At 39.9% G+C, this 19,235-nt stretch overlaps 3 protein-coding genes across 3 annotated transcripts; all 3 read left to right on the plus strand.

Annotated features, from left to right (window-relative positions):
* The first annotated feature begins 2,826 nt into the window (after positions 1-2,826).
* Positions 2,827-3,976, plus strand: LOC103032547 (trace amine-associated receptor 6-like). Its single transcript, XM_007244709.4, has one exon. It carries the CDS (start codon positions 2,890-2,892, stop codon positions 3,919-3,921), a length of 1,032 nt encoding a protein of 343 aa, XP_007244771.3. The 5' UTR covers positions 2,827-2,889; the 3' UTR covers positions 3,922-3,976.
* Positions 3,977-7,981: 4,005 nt separating this feature from the next.
* Positions 7,982-9,524, plus strand: LOC111194975 (trace amine-associated receptor 13c-like). Its single transcript, XM_022680692.2, has one exon. It carries the CDS (start codon positions 7,994-7,996, stop codon positions 9,014-9,016), a length of 1,023 nt encoding a protein of 340 aa, XP_022536413.2. The 5' UTR covers positions 7,982-7,993; the 3' UTR covers positions 9,017-9,524.
* A 5,526-nt stretch (positions 9,525-15,050) lies between these two features.
* Positions 15,051-16,169, plus strand: LOC111194976 (trace amine-associated receptor 13c-like). Its single transcript, XM_022680693.2, has one exon. It carries the CDS (start codon positions 15,059-15,061, stop codon positions 16,082-16,084), a length of 1,026 nt encoding a protein of 341 aa, XP_022536414.2. The 5' UTR covers positions 15,051-15,058; the 3' UTR covers positions 16,085-16,169.
* Positions 16,170-19,235: the final 3,066 nt, after the last annotated feature.

Genomic DNA, 19,235 nt, shown 5'->3' on the forward strand with positions numbered 1-19,235 from the left:
GGTGTTAGCGTGTGAACTTGAGAACACTGCTGTATATACAAGAGTCTGTACCTATGGATGTGTTTGCATCAGATCAAACTGAATGTTCTATGACAAATGTGGTAATGCATTAAATCATCTGTCGTAGTGCAGCACTGATTAAGTTAAGGCCACACTGTTGTCCCTGAGCTAAGCCACTGATTGCAATGGAGAAAGTTTACGAGATGACTCAAGTCTGCAGATGATGGCAAGGAGAAAATGGATGTTTTCCTTTGGGGGACTAAGGCATTTTGGGCTTATGGCATTTGTACTGGCTCGGGGGAAGGGCCACGTAACACCACAAGCCACTATAACCAACCTCCAATCCTGGTGCCAGAGGCAGTGAAGGTGTCTCCATTGCACTTTCAGAGATGAGCCCTTGCCCACTGAGCCAGACCTTTTACAGCGATGACCCACACCTGGTCCACAAGTCCTGGTTCAGTTGCTGCTTACACCTGGCTTACCATCTTGCAGAGAGAAAAAAAACACCCCATTCGCAGTGGAGAGATGCTCCATCCCGGTGCTGTTGGACTCAGTCGAAAAGTTGAAATGGAAACCGGACCTGGTTTCCGACCATCGGCCTAGTCCCTGATCTCCCAGTCCCTCCACTTATCGGATGTGACTACCTCGAGTTTGGAAGGAACGTCTAGGAAAGTCCAAAAAAGAAACTGCCCTGGTGTCCCTCATATGCCTGTCACTATGAAAAAAAGCCCCCTATCTGGCCTAGGAAGAGGAGGAGGAGAGTTCTTCTCCATTTGTTTCCCAGCTCATGGCCTATTTATTCAAGCTGCTGTGCATTCATCAGATCACCACCATCATTAGTTTATCATACCATCACAGGCGGGGGTTGGTGGAATGTTTTAATCAAACAGTAAAGTGCATGTTAAAAAAAAAGAAGCGCTCACCAATTCACTTGACTGGAACCTATTGCTACCATATGTCCCTTTCACAATTTGCAAAGTCCCACAGGCTCCTTCTGGATTTTCCCAATTCAAATTGCTCTATGGCCCGAAGTCCCGTCGACTGCTTGATGTCAGGGTGGCATTGGCGCTGCAGCTGTCCTCACATCTTTCACTAATCAAGCACGTATGCCACATGCAGCCTTACATAGGCAAAGTTATGACACTAGTGCGGGAACATATGACAGAAGCTCAATTCATGCTGCAGCGAGAATATAACCATTAGTAGCTGATAGAAGCCAGGATTATCAAGCCATTATCAAGCCGTCAGTGGTCTAACTCAAAGTCCTAGTCCCCAAACTGGATGACTGATGGTCCTTTCAGAAATTCATTGACCAGTTAAGGAAGGTCAGTTAGGTTCGTCAGAACCTTGCAACTTACTAAGGCCTATTGATAGGTGGTTCTTGCCCCTGGAGCCTGCAAGAAAACAGTCTTTATCACTCCCTTCAAACTGTGGCAGTATCAGGTTTTACCATCGGGGCTCCATGGGGCCCCCACTACCTTCCAAAGGCTCATGAATGTGGTGCCTCTTGTGGGAAATTGTACTGAAGGCCAATCCCCAAAAGTGCCACCTGGGTCTAATTGAGGGAAAATACCAGAGACACCAATGCATGGGTCACTTGTTGGTTTCTCTCCCACCAGGAATTCTCATTTCAGGTGCGGCACATTCCAACACTCCACTCCCAATGGGCTTCTCTCTTGATGGGGATGTGGCAGCATAGTGCCTCGTAGAGTTTAGATTCTCTGACCAAGCCCGACCAGATGCCCAACCTGAACTCGATATTCTTCATTAAATCATGTTAAATTCTATTAGATTAGAGGAAAGTCAATTCAGATATCATTGTAGCCTAATTTACAGATGTTTAGGCCTGTGGATCGTTGTTTGAATTGTTTGTGTTTTAATCTTCCGGAGATTAAAATTAATTATAAAAGGTCTATGCTTCTTCAGTGTTGCAAAGTAAATTAACATCATTCTGAACAGGCTTCAAACAGCCTAAATTTATTTTAAAACGCTCAGTTTTAATGCACTACTTATTAACAAATGTTGGGTTTAAAATCGGGCTCGGGCTTGGGCTCGGGCTCATATTGACATTTTATGGGGCGGGGTGAATTTTTTGGGCCCGATCTAAGCTCTATTGCCTTGTCACCAGCAACGTAACCAGACCAATCATGTTGCCTGGCCGAATAAACACAGCTAGCTGTCAGTGTGTAAATATTTCCTTTTTAAAGGGCAGTCAGTAAAGGTTTTTGCAACTTAAATCTATTCCTTATTGAGATCCAGTGTGAAAGGTATGTGCTCCCTTATTCATGTAGTTTTTCAGCAATGTATGATTTAAAGTACTTGTGCTTTCAGTGCTTACACAATATGTGATTGAACGGTGGGTTTTTGACAGTTGGAGTGCCCAGAAGAAATAAGGTTTCTTTTTAGGTCACAGTAGCAGAGTTAGTGACCCCCCACCAAACCTTTGCGACTGTGAAGAACCAGAGTCTGATTTACTTATACCCTATCAGTACCAAAGAACCCAAGGATTCACATGAACATTTTGATCCCAAATAAGTTATTTATGGAACCAGTTTGGTTCCAAGGTTCAAATAGGTTCAAGGTAGGAATCCAGCAGTCTTGTTCAGTTTGAGTAAAATTAGTTACTACAAATTCAGATATAGATAAATATTATAAACACCACCATGCTGACCTATTCTCAGTTGACCAACTCTGTAACTAATGATGCAATCATGAATATCAGAATAGTAATGTGATGTGGCCAGGAAAACTAGCCACTCAGAAGTCAGTAGGAGGATTCATACTTGGGTATAAAGTATCATGTAGAGACTAAAAAGCTTTATCAGAACATTGTTACTGGATACCCATCTGGATCAGTTGCAGTACAATAGGCAGATCTGTATCTACCAGATGGATGTTTTAGACCAGCAAAATTTGACAGTTGAATACTGCTTTCCTGACAACAACTTATCTTGCACAAAGCAGGTCCATACAGGCCCTGCTTATACACTGTTATTCATTTTCCTCTCGTTTGTATGTTTATGTGCCGTGTTTTTTAATCTGCTAGTGATTATCTCCATCTCTCACTTCAAGCAGCTTCACTCTCCAACCAACCTGCTCATCCTCTCTCTGGCTTTGGCAGATCTTCTTGTAGGAATATTTGTTATGCCTATAAATATAATGCAATTAAGTGATTCCTGCTGGTATCTTGGGAAAATTGTATGCTGTCTTTTTCCAGTAATCAGTAGCGTGTCTTTATCAGCATCTCTCTATAGCATGGCTTTTATTGCAGTTGATCGGTACATTGCTATCTGTTACCCTCTGCTTTATTCTGCTAGAGTCACAGTGTGCAGAACCAAACTGGCCCTCATTTTAGGCTGGTCATTTGCTGCATTCTATATAGCTATCATTTACTATTTTAGTGACCATCTTTTTCCATCTCAGATATCTTTTAAGTGTTATGGGGAGTGCGTGATCATAGTTAAATATTCCTGGATGATTGTTGATCTAGTGTTTTCATTTATCTGCCCGTGCTTTATTATAGTGATCTTATATTCACTTATTTTTAAAGCAGCAGTACGCCAGGCTAAAGCTGTCAGAGCTGTAGTGAATGCTGCCTCCCAAAGAAAAAAAGTCAAAGTGTCAAACTCCTCTGAAACCAAAGCAGCAAAAAAACTAGGCAGTATAATCTGCATTTATCTTGTTTGCTGGATACCGTTTTATTTTTCTTGTCTGTCAGTTGAAAGCTTGACCTCTTTATCAATGGTGTGGACTGTATTTACCTGGTTAATCTACATAAATTCCTCTGTGAACCCATTATTGTATGCTATATTCTATCCGTGGTTCCGAGCATCAGTGAAGTTTATTGTTACTTGTAAAATACTTGAATCCTCATCTTCAAGGCTTAATTTGTATAAAGAGCATTCTCTGCCTAATGCTTGATTCCACTTCATTATTGTTATTTACCTCCATGGACACAATGTATACTGCATTTTAATGTATACTGCACAGAACAATAAAAAATGTGTTTTCCTAAATATGATATCATAGATGTCATTATAATCATATGAAACCTTTATGTTAGCTACTAAAGCAGTTTTGACGTACATAGAGGGAATGCTGAGATTTATTGATAATTTTAATATGATAAAACATATCCTTGTTTCCACTTGAAGTTGAAAATGAACTACAGTTTCACTCAGTGCTTAAAATATACATATGTTCACACATATAACCCATTGCTATCATCATTTATTGGTACTATTGAGTTTAAGTGTAGTTGGAGTCAGAGATTATTACATTGTAGAATGTGTGAATAATTACTAATGTAACAAATAGAGTACTTCCTACAATAATCGGCTAGTTTGTCTTCTTGCAATATATGTACTGAATATTCGCTGCTTTGAAGGATCTCTTATGAAACAATGTCACTATTAAGATTAATTCTTGTTCCGCCACTTGGTGACACAAATTTGCACATATATTGGGCATCTCAAAACATTCAAATATAATTGAAAAGTTACTTTATTTCAGTAATTCAGTTAAAAATGTGAAAGTCTCTCTCTCTCTCTCTCTCTCTCTCTCTATCTATATATATATATATATATATATATATATATATATATATACTTTGTATATATGTGTGTTTATTTTTTTATTGTCACAGTATATATTTTGTATGCTAACTAAGTGGATTCAGCAGATGGTCTGCAATAGCGTTCAGACAGATTAAGATCAGACAAAGACCTCTTTAGGACATATACATATTTCAGGTTAACTACTGTGGATAATAATTTTCTATACTGTATAACTTTATACAGCTCTGGAAAAAAATAAGAGACCACTTCAGTTTCTTATTCAGTTTCTCTGATTTTGCCAACATATAGGTATGTGTTGGAGTTAAATAAATATTGTTGTTTTATTCTATAAACTATGCATAACATTTCTCCCTAATTCCAAATAAAAATATTGCATTTAGAGCATTTAATTGCAGAAATGGCTGAAATAACAAAAAAATGCAGATGCAGAGCTCAAACAATGCAAAGAAAACAAGTTCATATTTACAAAGTTTTAAGAGGTCAGAAATCGATATTTGGTGGAATAGCCCTGATTTTTAATTACAGTTGTCATGCACCTTGGCATGTTCTCCTCCACCAGTCTTACACACTGCTTTTGGGTAACTTTACTCCCGGTGCAAAAATTCAAGCAGTTTAGCTTGGTTTGATGGCTTGTAATCATCCATCTTCAATTTGGTAAAATCAACAAAACTCATTTTTAAGTGCTCTCATTTTTTTCCAGAGCTGTATACAGTTGAAGTGACTGAACTTAAACGTATGGTTCTCGCCTATAGAATTTGGTTCATTTCCATTGCTATTTATGTTTATATTTATGTGGAAGGGTTAGTATCCAAATGGTAAGTTGTGAGCTGGGAAACACTTGCACGTAAATATTGTCACATCAATGCTAAAGATGAAGGCATGACGAGGTGCTTAAGTATTAAGTGGGTGTGTTTAATAAAAAGCACGTATAATTCAACGAAATGCCCACTGTCAGTAGCAGTTTTAGGTTTGTGCAAGAGATGCAGTGCAATAGAATACATGTGGAGGGTAATGCAGAATACTAATATTAGTAAATGGGTTGATGCACAAGATTGGACATTGTTGGCAGATGTAGGCAGTATACTATAAGTTAGACACTCTACACTAACTACATTGTTGCCAGCTGTGGTATTATACTCAGAGGCCAGAATATATATCTATATTTCATTAGAGCTAACAGCTCAATTTAAATACATTGACAGTTGCAGATTTGACAGCATATGAGTTTGGGTGTCAGGCATACACACGTTAGAACAGTGGAAATAAGTGTTAGGGGCATTTGGAGAAATTGAGGTGCAATGTCTCAATAAAAAACATCCATCCAATCCATCTTGTCTATTTATGCAGTCAATTTAGATTTAGCAGTAAAGGTGGAGTGGTGAATTCATCCCATGTATTGTTTATTGGGAATAGGTCTGGGGATGCGACTGGCTATGGCATAGCATTTGCGTCTTTCTTATGAAATTGCACCAGACCCCATAACTCCAGGTCTTCTGTACATACCATGCATGAGACATCTGTAACATCTGTAACATCTGTAACATGTTGAATATTTGAATCTTCATCTTCAAGGTCTAATTTGTTACAAGATCATGTAACGGGGGAACAGACGGGAGGCGGATTTAAATGCGGGTAAGACAGACTTTAATAAATAACAAATAAACAAATAAACAAACAGGGGAATAACGAATAAGTAAATGTACATAAACAAACAGGGAAAACCAACACAGAGCTAAGCTAAACAGATAAGTGACTAAACTAAACAGATAATAACAAAACAGGGCTAGGGATATATACAGGGATAAATACTTAAATAATATACAAAATAAACAAAGAAACAAACAGGAAATAAACGTGACTAGAAATAACGTGACCGACAATAAACAAGAGCAAGTAAATAAGAAAGCAATAATGTGACAGACAACGGGGGAAGGTGCAAAGACCGACGGATAAACATGGACTAACAGGTACTATATATAGTAACATGAAACATTGAACACCTGGGGAAGGGGCGGAGCTACAAATTACACACACGTGACGGAAAAGTACTGGAGAAACACACTAGGAAACGGGGAAAACACAGGGAAACATAGCGAGGGCGTGACAGATCACTCTTAATTTGGACAAAACCAAATCAACTTCACATTCAACCAACCTGATCATGAACGTCAGTGAATGTCAGACATTTAACTTTAAAATGTTATATTTTAATTATTAAATTAATAAATTGCTGTAGGGAAATGCTGCAGCCAGCAGAGAGTGGGTTTTGTGGGTTCAATTTCACTCTGGTAACTATCTGCGGCGTGTTGTGTTACACATGTGTTATATATGCGTTATATACCACCCCTGTATGTGTAGCTTAACATATAATTTTATAATTGGGTAACACTTTACAATAAAGTTCACAAATAACAGTATTTACAACAGTAATACACATGGTTAAATTATTAAATGGCTTTTTATCTACTATTTATTTGATATTTATTCACTGTTACTCTAATAACCAATAATACTGGTCCACCCTACCATAATCATTTCTCTATGCACTAGATGTATATATTTTTTCTTACTATATATTTAATTTTTAAGTATCTTTTATATATTTCCTGTAATAGTTTTTTGTATATATAGATTTATCATTATTGGTTTATATTTTTTCCTGACCTGTTTCTATGTCCTTTCCTCTGTAATGCTGTAACATTGTAAATTTCCTCATTGTGGGATTAATAAAGGATTATCTTATCTGATCTTATCTTAAGAAATGGACACTAGTTAATACATAATTAAACATTAATATATTTTAATCCTTAAATATTTTGTGGTCAATAATGAATTGAGACAAAAGTGGGAAATATTGTAATGATTAATAATGTATTAACTAGTGTCAATAAATAATTAATTGAGATCCTTTTTTTAGGTAAATACAGTTAATTAATTCATTCATTCGTTTATTTATGCACCCTTTTTGTAAAGTGTTCCCTATAATTGTAATAATCTATTGTTCCTGGTAATCTTTACATATGTTCTTTTTTTAAACACTTTCTTCTGGTTTAAATTATTTGTGCAAATATTTCATTAACAATGTATTTGTTTTGCTGAAAAAAAAACAAAAAAAAAACACAACTGGTCATAAGCAGTGCAGACATTCTTTTTTTTATTTGTTTGTTTTGTTTACTCTTTGTCCAATAAGTATCTATTGTATCATCTTCCAACTATCACAATACACATGTCCAGCACCCATATCTTATCTAACACTGTTAGTAATGATGAAATTATGAGTAGCAGATGAGTCACTGATGCTGTGGTAAAACTAGCCACTCAAATGTTAGTGGGAGGATTCATGCTCATGTATAAAGAGAGACACAGTGGCAGATCTCCTGGGTTATTTCCAGCTGGGAGATCTGCACCCATTTCAGATGGATGACTTAGACTACAGACAAAACTCCACAGTTCAGTACTGCTTTCCTGACAGCAACTTGTCTTGCAAACAGGAGGTCCGGACGGGCCCGGCGTATATGTCTTTGTTCATTTTTCTCTCATGTATATCTGTGTGTACTGTGTTTTTAAACCTGCTGGTGATTATCTCCATCTCTCACTTCAAGCAGCTCCACACTCCAACCAACCTGCTCATCCTCTCTCTGTCTGTGGCAGATCTTCTCGTGGGACTAGTTGTTATGCCTATGAATATAATACAACTGATGGACTCCTGCTGGTATTTTGGAAAAATAGCGTGCTCTGTGTATCCTCTGATCAGTTTCGTCCCAATGGCGGCATCTCTCTGCAGCCTGATTTTGATCGCAATTGAACGGTACATTGCTGTTTGTGATCCTCTGCTTTATTCCACTAGAGTCACAGTTTGTAGAACCACATTAGTTATAATTCTTGGCTGGTCTTTATGTCTGTTTTATATCATCATATATTTGTACATTAATAACCACCTGGTTCCATCTCAGATTGTCACTAGTTGTAATGGGGAGTGTGTAATGAGCCTCAAACATTTCTGGGTGATTGTTGACCTGGTGGTGTCATTTATTGCCCCTTGCTGTATTATCCTGATCTTATATTCAATCATTTTCCAAGTGGCAAGACGTCAAGCTAAAGCTGTTAAAGCCATGAAAAAGGGAACTTCATGTAAGCACAGGAGTAAAGCTTCAGGTTCATCCCAAACAAAAGCTGCTAAAAAATTAGGCACTGTAATATTTTTTTATCTGGCTCTCTGGATACCATATTATTTAAGTTCTCTGTCAGTTGAAAGCTTGACATCTTCCTCAGTATTTTGGACTGTGTTTGGGTGGCTACAATTTATAAACTCCTCTGTGAATCCACTAATATATGCCATTTTCTACTCATGGTTCAGAGCATCAGTTAAGTATATTGTAACATGTCGAATATTTGAACCTTCATCTTCAAGGTCTAATTTGTTACCAGATCACTCTTAATTTTGATAAAAACAATATCAAATTCATATTTAACCAACCTGATCATGAATGTCTGGGAAAGTGAATGTATTAGGTTTTTGACTTTGAAATGTTATTTTTGAAATGATATAATATTATTGGGTTTTGTGGGTTCAATTTTACTCTGGCAACTAAATCTGTGAGGAATTTGGGGTGTTCTCCTTATTCCTGCATGCATAACCTCCTACCTTGTAAATATACACATGATACTTGTAATTTGAAATTATGATATTGGCTAATTGTGAGTGCGTTTGGTACCCTGCATTTGACTGGAACCCTGAACAGGGGTATTCCTGCTCTAATTCAGAATAGACTACTGTAGACGTACATCTGTGACCCTCAACAGGAAAAATCAAATACGTTTTATTAAATTAAAAACGACATTATATGTAGTATAAATCAATTTCAAAGCTATGTTGACAAAGAATGACGTATGGGAATTGTTATGTGTAATGAAGATTTACAAAATATATCATCAAAGTATATCATTTCTGCCCTGTATACATATTTTAATCATTCATAGTAAAACCTAAACACTGTCAATGTCCCTCAAATGATGTTGTTTACACTACAATGAATAAGCAGAGACTGCTTGAATTTTCTGTTGTCAGTGCAAAACCTCAGGACCTAGTACAGTTTTATCATGTGTCTAATGTAAATGTCTTAAAATAAAAAAGAGAAGAAACAACACTACCATGAGTAGTGTAAAGTGCAAAGTGCAGTAATGTGCATTTTGTGTGCAACATAATATTGTGCCACTAGGCAGGATGTATGTAATAAGTGCAGGGTGTGAGGTGATGAGTCCTAGATTATGCCCTGGTTAAAAAAAAACAAACAAAAAAAAAAACATGTTGGATGAAACATCACCCTCCTTATCCTTTTTGGTTTTGCCCTTAAGGGGCGAAAGTGCTGATTTAACTGAAATGTATGAATTTAAACAGGTAAAATAGTTTAGTGTGATGGACGAAAGACAGTCATCAATTTGCCCACTAATTTCCTGATGCATCTTTCTCCTCTAATCATGGACAGTTGTAGTTTTTGAAGGAACACCAGCCAAAAAGCTCCACTCTTTTCTGAATGCAAGAGAGTACACCAGCCTTAAAAAGGCATGAAACATTAAAATTATTGTTTATGTTTAGTTCTAGAGATGATATGTGTAAATAAACACATTGCATAGAATCACTAGTGTGTGCATTGGTCTCTGAATTTTATATGGTCTGTTAGCCATTGTTGCTCTCTAATGCTACATTCAGCCAGCAGTTAATAGTGGCCCAAATTTGATTTTTTTTCAACAAATCTATTCTTTTAATATATTCAACATTTGTCTGAAAAGCCATTACTCCTAAACTGATGTGCATTTTATAAGCTAAACTGAGACTAAAACCACTCAGAAGCAAGCTAAAAAAATATCAACAATACATAAGACATCCAACCAATCCAATCAGTTGGGAACAGGTGGGTTTTTGCCGAGGTGGGGTTTATGCCATCACCTACACTCTAAGTAGCTGATTTCTTCAATGAGTGCCAGCCATGTGAATCAGCTGGCCCTGTACCTTACCACATTTAGAGTTCACTCATCAGTGGCCACTCCAGGAAAAAAAAAAACATGGTGCTTTTTTTGTTTGAATTGTTGATAAAACTCAATCTGAACTCGCAAACATGCAAGAGTTAGCTATCAGTGCCACTGGCACCAAATCTTAGACAGGCAGACACTCCTAAACCTGCAAAATCTGCAAAAAACTGCACTTACAGACGGCCTATGAGCGTAGCTGCATGTGTTAGGCCTGTTAAGACCAGCAGCATTTCCTGACCCTGCTGGCCAGAAGAGGTTTTACATCAAAACTGCATGGTGTAAAAACACAATGCAGGTTTCCAGCTACTGCTTGCCGCTGGTGGAGTTTGCTGTTGTCAGAGCCAGCCCGAGGGACCTGAACACTGTTTACATCATAGCAGTGTATGTAGCACCTAGTCCTTATGCTAATGCAATCACAAGCAAAACTCTGCTGTCTCTAAACTCTAGAACTCATACTTCAGAGAAGTTGGGCACACTTTGGAGAAGCAAAGTGCTCCTATGCAAAGAGAATCCACAACCACTTCCAGGACACTGATGACATGCAGCACATGTGATCGAGCATCCAGGCCATCACCAACTACACCAACAAAGACACCTTCGCCTGGTTGTAATAGTGATGCCTCCCTTCCAGATGCGCTAAACAACTTCTATGCAAGGTTCTAAGAACGCAGACAAGAGACAATACACAAGTAAATAGATAGGGGGGGAACTCGAGAAAGAGGGAGGGAGTCATGACGATGGCTATGCCCCTCTATCTCACTTGCGGGAAAAGAAGTGAGCTGAAGCTTGTTCGGAAAACCGGCAAAGATTTGCTCTGAGGAGCATCAAACATCCAGTGCCGAGTGGCAGGTTGGCGTCGTTAAAAGGTGTTGTTCGCAGTTAGCCAAATTACTTCCCGCCGCTGGCCTGGCACACCCTCCAATGCCCCGGAGGATGCCTCGTCTGGGCACCAGCCCTTACTGGACGACAGCCCTAAACCTGCCGCATGGTCGGATGGTGCAAGTGGGTGCACCCCCAATGGTACAGGGGCCCAGAGGAGCAGCAGGGCCCAAGGAACAAAGCTAGGCTTAAAGTGGTATATGTGGAAGGTTGGGTGAAGCAGCATGCAACAGGGGGGCCTTGGTCGAAATCCAGACCCATTGGCCATCTCGAAGCGAAAGCCCAGGCTCTCTTTCAGGCCCGACAGCAACGCCTGATCATCTAGTCAGCCGAGGACACACCTGAGAGCTTCTCCTGTCCGGGAAAGGCCAACCGAGCATACCCAAACTGGCACTCGAAGGGTGACATCCCAAGTGCCAGAGTGTATTTTGGGCATACTCTGCCCACTTTAATTTGTCAGCCCAAGTTGATAGAGAGGCGGAAGCCAGACAGTGGAGGGTCTGTCCCAGGTTCTGTTTGACCCTCTCTGTCTGGCTATTGGACTGTGGATGGAACCCTGAGGAAAGGCTAGTGAAGTGCGCCTCATGATCAGATACTATGTCCACAGGAATCCCCTGGATGCGGACAACCTGGCCAAGGATCACCTCGGCCGTTCACTGTGTGGATGGCAGTTTTGGCATTGCTACGAACCCTCCGACCTTAAAAAAAAACCTTTCCCTTATGACCAATATCACTGTGTTACCCTGAAATGGGGGCAATGTCGTGATAAAGTCCAGGCACAGGTGCAACCAGGGAAGCAAGGGAATGGCCAGAGGGCGCAACAGACCTGAGGGCCTAGTTCTGGGGTCCTTTCCTCGAACAGCCACATGGGAGCACACATTCCTCTCTTTCTGAGGCCACCAAAACTGATGCAGGGGGAACTCCAGCCTGCGTGTGACCACCATATGCAAAGATGCGAGTACCCATCTCCTGAGGGCCATTCCCTGGACCTAGATTGGTCCCTTGGGCCCCCACCAAAGGGATGCCAGGATCCTGGCTGGAGGCATGATGGTGGTGGGCTCATCTAGAAGAGGGAGGGGCTCCCACTGGTGAGAAAGGGCGTCCGGTTTGACATTCTTGGACTCAGGGCGGTATGACAAGGTAAAGTCAAACTGGGATTGCTGGATTAGGCGCACCAAAGTGGGTTGAGGCCAGTTGTTGACCGCCTTGACCTTGACATACAGGTGGTTCTCCAGGAGTAGCTGGAGGACCCATTAGACATGGGTACCGGGGTCCAAGCTGGCCTCTGGAGCCAAGGGAAGTCCAAAATATGCTGCAAGGTGGGAGCAATGAAGATATATAGTGTGATCTGTTCTAGGTGTTTGATGGGACACCACCCCTGACTCCAGAGATCACTCGCCAATCGCTACTATGGACATGGGCTCTCTTAGGGGAACGAGTGGCAAAGCAAGCCTCCTGGCCATGGCCGTGTCCAGGAAGTCGCCTGCCGCTCCCGAGTCCAGGAAGGACAGTAGGCGAACCTCAGAAGGCCCACAAACCAGTATGGTGTTGAGGGGGACCCTAGGGGTATTAATAATAATAATAATAATAATAATAAATAGAATAATAAAATATATAGATAATTATTCTTATTGAACCACAACCCACAGTGGGGATCGAACCCAGGCACACAAAAAAGGTGCCAAAAGTCAGGATTGAGGGGAAAGACCTAAAGGGCTAAAACAATATCCGCTTTAGCCATCCAAGTGCCATAGCCGACGAGTTTAATAAGGAAAATTGCATCAATGTGGGCGTAGCACAAGGAAAAATCATCGCTGGGCACCAGACTGTTTATAGAAAGTACTGAAGAGCCAAAGGTGCTGATTAATCAATGATCAGGCGTTTCTTCCCAGAGTATTTGCGCGTGGCAATGCCGATGGGACAGGCATGTACTGAGCATTGTGTACTTAGCACAATAGGAGCAGACATGTAGAAAGCGGCACGAGGACACTAAGCACCTATTCGCGTTGAAATTATTACACACGGCCTGTGTGCTGAGGAAAAAAAGGTGCCTTCCCTGTGAATCTCAGGAAATGGAGGCTGTCAAAAGTGGTACAGCAGTGAGAGAAGGGAGGGTGGGCAGAGGCGGCAGCGGGAGCAGGAGAAGAGACCACAAGTGAACAGGCAAAGATGGGATGTGACAGCTGTCCGCACAGTTTGCAGGCAAAGGACGGAGGGCCAGCAAAAAACGGCAATAAAGCTCGAGGTCGCCCAAATATATAGAGGTGTTCCATTGCTGCAAGCGCGCAGGAGCATGCACGGAAAAGAGGCAATGATATTCAAAAAAAATCCAGACCATCCATAGTGCACAGCCAGGCCCAGGATCAATGACAGGTAATTGTCCTGTTCCTGCTGGCGGGCAGGAGAGGCAGCGCAAACAATGTTGCGGTAATTAGAAAATGTGAGGGCGAATTTGGGGACGGTGAGAACCTTGGAGGTATGGGATTCGGAAGACCCGAAGGTGAGCGAAAGACCCCCGATGTCTAGAAGTGCCACAGCGGCGGCTGATGAATGTATTAGAGAGGAAAGGTCCACATCCGCACCTTGCAGGATTTGCTGATGCAGAGATGACTGGACCAGAGGTGGGCAGAACGAGTGGGCACAAGCTGGAGGCACTCACTCCTAAAGGTTTACGCTACCTCCCGGCCACTGCGCTCCTCCAATGAACGTCGCCTCACTTTGCCAAACAAACATTCACACAAAGCAATCCAAACTGTTCTCATACAGAGTTCCCCAATGGTGGAACAAACTACCTTCCACTACCAGATCAGGAGAATCTCTCGCTATCTTTAAGAAACTCCTGAAGACAGAACTCTTCAAAGAGCACTTACTCTCTTAACACCTCTAACACACTAACTACTTCTAACCTCATTTCCTTCTTCCCCTCTTTCACTCCTCTATCCAATTATTTCCCTTTGACCTCCTTTAGGCCCTATATAAAGGCGATTGATGATCAAATAAATGGAGATGTGTCTTTGTTATGCATTTAACTTTTGATAGAAGCAACTTTTTGATTCTCTTAATATATGAATAAAAGAGAAATAATTTGTGTGAAGTTGGTTTCAATCTTTGCCAGGAACAAAGGGGCTATGAAGGAGTGGCAGTGTCTGATAGCTAGACGTATCAAAAGAGTATGTTATTCTGCAAGACCACTCCATGGCTTTGCAAGCTGGATTTATTTAGACATTTTTACTCTGTGTAACAGTATATTATTCATTTATCATTCATAATAAAGCTTTACATTTGTCATTTCAATAGAAACAGATTACTTTTACAATATTCTACTATATATAACTTTTAGGCCTACAGTGATATAATGGGCTAGTAAATCTACTTATCCATGATGTAATAGTGGGAGTGTGTTAGTCATTTAAATATTAAATTAGTTACTGATATCAGCCACTCATACAGTAGTGGGAGGATTCATACTTTGGTATAAAAAGACATGCAAAAATGTTATTCAGTCAGTTCTGCATTTCTGCATTTTTTGCAACATCAGGCTGCAACAGCCCCATTTGGCAGATATGGAGCCGATGGAGGTCAATAATACAGAGTTTAGGCACGCTATAGAAGTTCTGTACTGCTTCCCTGACCACAATATATCTTGCAGAAAGGAGGTCCGAACAGGCACTGGGAATATACTTTTATTCATTTTTCTCTCATGTATATCTGTGTGTACTGTGTTTTTGAACTTGTTGGTGATTATCTCCATCTCTCACTTCAAGCAGCTCCACACTCCAACCAACCTGCTCATCCTCTCTCTGGCTGCAGCAGATCTTCTCGTGGGAATGTTTGTTATGCCTGTGAATATCATTCAATTAATGGACTCCTGCTGGTATCTTGGGAAGATGGCATGCAGTATTTTTAGTGTGGTCAATTTTCTTTCAATTTTAGCATCCCTCTGTAGTCTGACTTTCATTGCAGTTGATCGGTACATTGCTGTCTGTGATCCTCTGCTTTATTCTACTAGAGTCACAGCTTGTAAAACGTCTGTGTTCATAATCCTAGGCTGGTCTGTTGCTGCATTTTATGTTATTATGGTTTGCTACTTTAATGATCATCTTCTTCCATCTCAGATATCCAGTAGTTGTTATGGGGAGTGTGTACTGGCAATGAAGTATTCCTGGTTGATTGTTGACCTAGTGGTCTCATTCTTAACCCCTTGTTCTGTCATACTCGTCTTGTATTTCATCATTTTTAAAGTGGCAATACGACAAGCTAAAGCTGTCAGCACTGAAAAAAATGGCACTTCCAACAATCATGGACCAGGTTCAAGTTCTTTTGAAACCAAAGCAGCAAAAAAATTAGGCACAGTAATTTTTGTTTATATTTCTTGCTGGATACCTTTTTATTTGTGCTCTGTGACAGTTGAAAACTTTACATCAGTGTCAGTGGTTTGGACTGTATTTGGTTGGCTAATACTTATAAATTCATCTGTAAACCCTTTAATATATGGCATTTTTTACTCATGGTTCAGAAGCTCTTGTAAGTTTATTGTAACATGTAGAATATTTGAATCCTCATCTTCAAGGTTTAACTTGTTTCATGATCCTATTTAACATCCAATGATGTTCAGCTGTACATTTTCTTATATACCTAATAATATCTGTTTTTTTTTTTTTCAGATAAACTGTGTTTATAACATATGTTTGTGTCGTTTCATTGTTTGAAATAATTATTATATATGAGTATAAATTATTATATATGATTATTATTATGATATTATTATATATGAGTCTGTAACAAAGTAGAAATTAAAGTTATGATCAAAGCTGTAGGTGATTTTAAAATGAGAAAAAGTGCATAAAGACTATATTTAAACCTAATTTTGCATTAAGAATGTTGCATCATTGAAAATTGTGACAGAACAGTACTAATAATAACAACAGTATATGAAAGGTGCAGGGTTACTAATTATCTTCAGGTAATTATTATTAATGGCTGAGATGTCAGACTTCTCATGAAATACCACTCTGGTTTACAGAAGCATATTAAGTTATACTCAATTTATATATATATATATATATATATATATATATATATATATATATATATATATATATATATATATATATATATTTTTAAACATTAATTTCTACATTACTTCTAAATTATAGAATCCCATACTTCAATTGGATTTCAATTTTCTATGAATCATGACAATTTAAACATACTGTGGAGGTGCTTTGCTGCCTTTATCTCAACCTTATCATACACCTAAGATGAACTAGAAAACTAAACCGAGCTTGAGCAATTTAAAGCTTGGTAAGCTAGGTGTGCTCAACCTAAATAATGATTCTTTAACTGACTAGCCACGCCCCAAAGTAATTTCTCAGAATTTAGTCAATTTAGGGTTTTTTTTATATATAGATGTGGTATTTGGACGTTTCTTTATTTCATGTAATACCAACTGTAGTCCTTTTTGATCTGAGAAAAAAGGTCATAGGCACAGAAGAGAAAAAATAGGGAAAAACAAAACAGGTAGCACATGTTGATTGGAACACTCCCCAAGCTACTCAATGATTAGCATATTTTATAGTATCATATGTTTTTTTTTTTTTTTTTAATCATACTTTGTTTTGCAAATATATTCACCATTTCACATTTTGTCACCTTATACCCACAAATTCAAATGTATTTTATTGAGATTTTTAGTGATAGACCAACACAAAGTAATTGTATTCTACAACTGCAAACCTTCCAAAACATGGCATTCCACCCAAACTGACAGATTGAGCAAGGAGAGCACAGAAGAGAGAAACAGCAAAGTCATTGTGGAGGAGCTGCAGAAATCCACAACTGAGGTGGAAGAATCTGATCAAAGGATGTGAACTCCACAAATCTGGTCTTTGTGGAAGAGTGGCAAGACGAAGAAAAATATTATTGAAAGAAAGATATAAGAAGTGTTTGATGCAGTTTTCCAAAAAGCCAAGTAGGGGAATGAGACCAATGTTGAACTTCTGTCCTAAATGCAAAGCGATATGTCTGGCAAAAAAGTAACACTACTCATCATCCTGAACACACCATCCCCACTGTGAAACATGGTGGTGGCAGCATCATATTGAGGGGATACGTTGCTCCAGCAGACACTGAGAAGCTGGTCAGAGTTGCTGAGAAAAATTATGGGGCTATATACAGGGTGATCCTGTGAGAAAACCTGTTAGATGCTGCAGAAGACTTGAGACTGGAAAGAAGATTCACCTTCCAGCAAGACAATGACCCTAGACATACAGCCAGTGCTACAGTAGAATGCTTTAGATCAAACAATATCCATGTGTTAGAAAACCTGACATTATTTTCTATTGAGAATCTATGGAAAGACATGAAAATTGAGCTATGCAATGAAGAATGGGTAAAAATCTCAGTCTCTAGATGTCCAAGATTGGTATAGCTATACCCTAAATTACATGCAGCTGTCAACGCATCAAAACATGGATCTTTTTTTGAGGTGCTCTTTGAAACAGGTGTAATATATACATTTCATTTTGCTCAACATCCTCAAAAATGTCCTTTAGGATAACATTTGTTGCTTCCAAACCTCATTAGCAACATCCATTATACCCTCTCAAAGTAAGAAATAAACAGAGGGGTTTCACCAAAGAGTCAATTTTACAACTGAATCAATGAACAGGACTGTCGATCATACTCTTTCTGTTCAGGGAACATTGCCGGAGCCCAGCAATTGGCACTTGAACAGGTACATACCAAAACAAGACAATGTGTTATGAGCATGAAAAACTGTGCATGTTAAGAGTCACTGCATCAGGCACATTTGGCACAAATGAGAACAGACCCATGTGGTCACTGGAACTGCCTCTGCAGAGACTTGTACACCAAGCTCGATTTGTACAGATCAGGAAAGGATGTTATCCTCCTTCTGGATGGTTTCTCCATAATTCAAAGGCAAGCATAACAGACAGCTACTCATAATCCCATACCATTATAGTTGCATTTTGGCAACAAGGATTATATGCAGGGATGCAGCTTCTGGGTGGGACCAGAACCCATGCCTGACCTCAACTACAAAAGACATTGCTGTGTTGGGAACGTGGCGTGAGGAGGCAGGGGAGTTGTGGATCCGCCCCACGCCGGAGCGCACAGCCCTATCAGACTCGCATCTGGACTGATTGAGCCGCCAGCTGGGACAGGTATAAAAACTCTGCCTGAGCCCACACTCAGAAAGAGTACTTTCACTGGGGAGCTGAGAGCTGAGGCCCCAGGGACCTTCAAACAAAGACTTAAAAATAAGACTAAATAACCTAACCACGACTAGAGCCCCACTGGGCCGTAGTTATGCTGCTTTAAGTTCTTTTGGGTGTGGTGGAGGTAAAGGTATGTTTTGAGTTCATTTAATCCCCGTGTCTGTGTATCTCTGTGTGCTTCCTACTTCCGGGTCACAGTGATCACTCCCCTAACCCCAGGGGCCTATCACAGTGGTGGAGAATGTGGGAGGCGCACCTTTAGAGCGGGGTCCAGTGACCTGGTTGGAAGGAAGCTGCAGACTGGAGCACAACACGGGGTCGTATTGGGCTCAAATCGTACCTATGTTTGGCCGCCCGAAGCCACACCTGAGTTTTTGTTTTACCTTTTTTTCCTCACACCCAAAATAGCAATGCCTCGTGGGAGAAAAAAAAGGAGGCTCGCCCCCGGCTACTCATCTCCGTTCTGCGATGATGCCAGGGAATTCCCCTTCGCCTCCCTACTCCTCGA

This window comes from Astyanax mexicanus, chromosome 20 (genome assembly GCF_023375975.1).
Source record: "Astyanax mexicanus isolate ESR-SI-001 chromosome 20, AstMex3_surface, whole genome shotgun sequence".
Lineage (NCBI taxonomy): Eukaryota > Metazoa > Chordata > Actinopteri > Characiformes > Acestrorhamphidae > Astyanax > Astyanax mexicanus.

Bases quoted from the DNA above. Each gene is read 5' to 3' on its own strand.
- LOC103032547 (XM_007244709.4), top strand. From the start codon at position 2,890: ATGGATGTTTTAGACCAGCAAAATTTGACAGTTGAATACTGCTTTCCT.
- LOC111194975 (XM_022680692.2), top strand. From the start codon at position 7,994: ATGGATGACTTAGACTACAGACAAAACTCCACAGTTCAGTACTGCTTT.
- LOC111194976 (XM_022680693.2), top strand. From the start codon at position 15,059: ATGGAGGTCAATAATACAGAGTTTAGGCACGCTATAGAAGTTCTGTAC.